The following is a 4,627-nucleotide window of genomic DNA, read 5'->3' as shown; positions in this document are numbered from 1 at the left end:
ATTTATAACTTATTGGTCAGTGAATAAACCGCTGTAGATAAAAAAAATATATATATACTCTCACGCATGTAGAAATGTATGTAGCACTTATTACAAAGGTAAGTGATTTGTTCCGATTGTTTACCAAGATAGTTATTTACATGAAACCTTACCTTCAACATGTCTTCAATCCAGTAGCATGTTAAATCATGATTAACAATAATGAGTATGAAAAATTGTGAAACTTGATTTTTTTAGTATCTGAGATTTCATTGGTCACGGTATTCCTATTTCTTTAATATAGCTGTTATCCTCTGGTTATCAAAAGCCAATTCCATGCTTAATTCTGAAATTAAACTGTTCTAAGTTCATCCTGAGCATCAACTTGACCTTTTACATCAAATACACTCCAACTTGTATGGAATCTTTCTGTCACAACTTTGACATTTCAATTATTTCNAAATCTGCAAAATAGAACAAGACAATAAGCCAACACATCATGTATGAAGACCAATAATTTAACACCTACAAAGGAAGTGTTTTAATTATCACTTTCATTGTTTCATATTTAATCAGTTGATTTCAGGTGTTTAAAAATATGTCTATAATGTAATGCATATATATTTGCAATTGTCTTGATATTTCAGCATGGGCAATTAGGATTGGATATTAACTATTGGTCAATATGGTCAATCAAACTCTGACCAGTTGTGGTCAGCAAATCATTTGAAAGCATAATATGGATTATTGTTATATCAGTATAAGGATGCCACTGGGCATCATACACCACCAGTAAGTGAGCTTATGACTTAACCCGGGCTTAACAAGTACAGTGACATAGCCATTTCACCAGGGCTTAACAAGTAGGTGTCGTCTCACGGAGCATACATTTGGTATTTTCCTTTATACAGGTAAGGTGTTAGGTGAATGCTAGGTGAGATTTAGTGTCAGTTAAATGTCCTAACTTTACATATCATGTAACCTTGTTTTCAATGTATGTTTCAAAAATAATTTGCCTACAGTACTTGTCTCTTGATATAGCCATATAAGTTCAGCCCGAGTTACTAGTATTTTCTTAATATAATGTAACCATTTAAATTGAAAACGAAGGGTCATTTTCATGTTAACTGTACATCATCTTGTACACATTACTCAATGATTTTTGCAATATAATGGTAAACACATAATCAAAGAAGTTTTCATTTACAATTCCGTCTTTACCACATGCCGACGGTGTTATTGACCACGGTATATGGTACGAACATTTCTCTTCAATTTTATCTTACGAAGCATATTCCAGTAAAGTATAGACTACATGTATGTCTCGATAGATTAAGTACTTCTTCGCATTCGTTGAGACTGGAAGATTAAGAAATGTTCCTAGAGAACAAAGGCATTGTAAGGAATGTAACTCCACAGACATGAATGATGAATTTCGCTTTCTGTTAATTTGTAGTAAATTTCAAAATCTTGCAGTGTGGTTTTCCTTAAGGCTTTTCAGTTGTTAAGTATCAAAATAGTAAACAGCTATGTATGTTAGGGAGATTTATATTGAAGCTATCTGAACCCTTAACTTAATTGTGTTGTATATAATGTACATCATCTCCATACATTCTCTAAACATCGTTTTGTGTGTATCATGTACCACATATAATGGGCCCCCAGCCCAAAGGTTGAATACATCTTGACATTTGTGATGTTATGAATGAAAAGTGAAGTGACTAGGTATTTTAGAAATGTATGCTAGGTGAGACTAGGTATTTTAGAAATGTATAGGTATTTAAGAAATGTATGCTAGGTGAGACTAAACCAATACCCAGGCTTCACTATATCAGTATAAGGACATGAAAATCATGTGAGTATGTGGGTTTAGTCCTTATACTGATATAGTGAATCCTGGGTATTTACCAGTCAGTCCAGCTTGGTCATTTAATACAACACATCGAACAAAGAACAAAAGTGAAAGTTTACTCAAATGGCACTGAGGTTGCATGCATCATGATACAAATAGAAAGCGGTTACATTTTATCACTTTCAGGAAATTACCAATATATTCATGAAACACCAGGACATGTCTTTTGGATTAATTCTACCTCCAAATATGGGTCATTGTGTGTGAAGATCTATTGGATTATTCCTGAATCTAGATGTTTTTTCTATTCCATCAATGTTCATATTTTAAAATAGTTATTGGATAACGGTATTCCTTCATCGAGTTAGTTTTACAGCATTCAGTATTATTTGTTCACAAAGACTTTTCTTCTCAATAAAACTCAACAGTGATATGGACGCTTCGATCATCCTGGGTCAAATACAAATTTCTGTTGGTTTTCATCCCTGTAGGTCGTGGATCGAGAAAAGAATACACCTGCTGTTACCCACTGTATGTATCGTAAAATGCCCCCCCCCCCCCCCCCCACACACACACACAAGCACGCATGCACAACATACATGGAGGCACGCCCTCAAATGACTTTTGTTGTTGATAGGACTTTAAACAAAATAAAACAAAAAGTTGTAAATAAATTTTGGATTTTCTTCTAAAATGTTCTAGTGCTTAAAATTATGTTTGTTACCTATAACTGTCCACTATTAGGCCAATAGCTGTCCGTTATTAGACATTGTAAATTCTACTATATAATGTACAATGAGAACAAAGGATGATGCCTTGTTTCCTTCCTGTCTCGGGAACACGTGTCCTTGCATCTTACGGGAAATGTCCACCGTTCGTTCTACAGCTATCTTGACGTCGGTCGTTCGTATTGGATCCAATACTCGTTTTCGTCGTTGATCATAATTACGATATTGGAGAGATGGCAGGAATACGATCCGACAGTTTGGGTCGCAAACATTTTGATGTGATACACTTTGAAGTTCCCATAATTTGTATTAAAGGCTGACGATCGTGTATTACTCGCGGTTCAGTTCGTCATCTTTTTTCAAAGTTCTTGTTTTCAGATTTGATAAATGGCGTTGGGTTTGTTCCGTTTCCGTTATGTTTGTAACTGATTACGTTTCGTGGTTTATAGTTTTGAAATGGCCAAAATGGTTGATTTAGTACTTGAAAGTTTGGAGACAAGAGAACAGATCTAAGAATTCAGGAATAGTTTTTAGAAAAATGGTGTTGTTAAGGACATCGTCCGAAACTTAACGAAATGGTAAAACGGATAGTATCATTTTGTTCTCTCGATATTTCTGTAGATGATCGTAATCTCGCCGCCGTTTCACTGGATTTTGGCTTTCCCTTTGGTGTTGACAGAGACGTAGCCTCAGGGAGAGGATGTCAAGTCGTGGACGGTGTCTGATTAAGGGGAATGTCCTGTCCCTTGAAAAAAGTCCAATCTTTCTAAAGTAGAAGCAGAAACATCTGTCCGTGGGACAGAACATCACCTAGATTGCTGGACCTAAAGTGACCACCGCATCTATACCATGGTGACATCCTGAGAAAACCTGTTATGAAACGCTATTCTTAATGATTCCAAAATAGAGCGAACGCAGTCTTAGTTGGACTCCATATCAGGATGATTCCAAATGAAAGAGTAGGTCCGGACTTTCTTTTTGTTTAACTGTCTCGCGATCGGCAACACTCGCTTCGCCGTAAAGGTGCGACAATTTACCTGATTAACTCGACCAATTAACACGTGAATTTTCCTCATACTAATTCAATTACCTGGTCAGTGTCCACTAGTGTGATGGACAATGGTAAATGAGTTATTCTAAGAAAGTTTGTTTATGTGCCGTCTTTATGAGCTCCAGGGAAATAAGGTTTTACATGATTGTTTTATCTTTAAGATCACAAAGGCTACATGTATTGACTTAAAGAGTTACAATTAACGATAATGTAACATGTTATTGTCTAATTCCATCGAAAGGTCTTATTTACTTGTTTTGTAAAAGGTCACACATGAGTTACTGAATAGAAACAATTCGTAGCATAAATTCCATAATAAATTGTAAAGTATTTCAAGTATTAGGATTTTTTACAGTTAATTTCAACCTCATTTTAACATATTTTTTACTTGTGATAGCATAAGTACATTGTGGTAATTCCAGAATATCCCGCCGTCAAGGCAAATGTTATCTTTGATTAAATTAAAAGTTGACCTTTATCAACTCATACGTCATTAGTTTTGATTTTTTTACAACAATGTACTTTGGACTACGGATTGCTGGATAAGCGTGCCTTTTTGTTTCCGTTAATACGACAACAAAACATAAAGACAAATTATAAAAATTTGAAAAAACATGATACATTTTTTGGCTCATTACAAATATAACAACGATGATATTTCAATCTATTCTAGTCACGGCAAGTTAAGTCCTGTGTGTGTGTGTGTGCAGCTGGTATCTTACAAACCATCCTCACCAGAATCTATTCCATCATCATTAAACCTAGCTTGAGAGTAGCTACCTGCAAAGTGTCAAAGTAATAATTCCATTGGTTTAGTTATTTTCTTTATTTGTGTTCAGATAATAACACAAAAGCGTAGATTTATACATAGTATCAGCAGTACTAAATCACGTGAAACAAACATATATACAGTATAAAGACCACACAAACATGTATACAGTATAAAGACTACACAAATATGTATTCAGTATAATGACCACACAAACATGTACACAGTATAAATATAAAACAAACAAG

General features: G+C 34.8%; 1 protein-coding gene across 1 annotated transcript in view; it reads right to left on the bottom strand.

The window, feature by feature from the left end:
• Positions 1–2,415: 2,415 nt before the first annotated feature.
• The window catches only part of LOC110450636, a gene marked incomplete at its 5' end in the record, with an annotated part of 11,433 nt that continues 9,221 nt past the window's right edge, over positions 2,416–4,627 (bottom strand). Inside the window, one exon of the mRNA XM_021498255.1 lies at positions 2,416–4,390. Coding sequence (XP_021353930.1) covers positions 4,329–4,390 — 62 coding nt within the window. The remainder of the gene's footprint in view (positions 4,391–4,627) is intronic.

Source organism: Mizuhopecten yessoensis, unplaced genomic scaffold, assembly GCF_002113885.1.
Source record: "Mizuhopecten yessoensis strain PY_sf001 unplaced genomic scaffold, ASM211388v2 scaffold5397, whole genome shotgun sequence".
Classification (NCBI taxonomy): Eukaryota; Metazoa; Mollusca; class Bivalvia; order Pectinida; family Pectinidae; genus Mizuhopecten; species Mizuhopecten yessoensis.
This window is presented reverse-complemented; position numbering and strand designations above follow the sequence as displayed.